This window comes from Ichthyophthirius multifiliis (assembly GCF_000220395.1).
Source record: "Ichthyophthirius multifiliis unplaced genomic scaffold scaff_1120509251451, whole genome shotgun sequence".
NCBI classification, from domain to species: domain Eukaryota; phylum Ciliophora; class Oligohymenophorea; order Hymenostomatida; genus Ichthyophthirius; species Ichthyophthirius multifiliis.
The window spans coordinates 13123-13524 of NW_004085863.1; the positions used below are offsets into that span (position 1 = coordinate 13123).

Sequence of the window (402 nt, forward strand, 5' to 3'; positions counted from 1 at the left end):
AAATCCATGAAGACATACGATGCAAGCATCTGTGAACAAGTTTAACAATTTTAAAATATAAGACACAATACACATTATTAAGTTATTATGTAAATAATAACCATTATTACATTAGTGCATATCCATCTAAATTACATTATTAACATTATTAAGGACATTTTGATTCATTTTTACCATCACTTTTAGGTGTTAAAATACATTATCTTGTAAGCATATCTAATTTATATTCAGGAAAACATTCGGTGCAAGTATGAAAAGTATTTAGTTTATTATTACAAATTTCACATTCTTACCTTTATTAATCAAAATAAAAAGTCAATCTACATTATGTGCATATACCAGAAAATTAACATAATTTACAGTTTTTGGAACATTTTGGAACATTTTTTTCTTCACTTTTGG

At 24.1% G+C, this 402-nt stretch overlaps 1 protein-coding gene across 1 annotated transcript in view; it reads right to left on the reverse strand. All coding sequences in view use genetic code 6, as the record gives it.

The window, feature by feature from the left end:
* The window catches only part of IMG5_206840 (hypothetical protein), a gene marked incomplete at both ends in the record, with an annotated part of 378 nt that extends 349 nt beyond the window's left edge, over positions 1-29 (reverse strand). Inside the window, one exon of the mRNA XM_004023701.1 lies at positions 1-29. This exon is cut by the window's left edge and continues 89 nt beyond it. Coding sequence (XP_004023750.1) covers positions 1-29 — 29 coding nt within the window.
* Between the last annotated feature and the right edge of the window lie 373 nt (positions 30-402).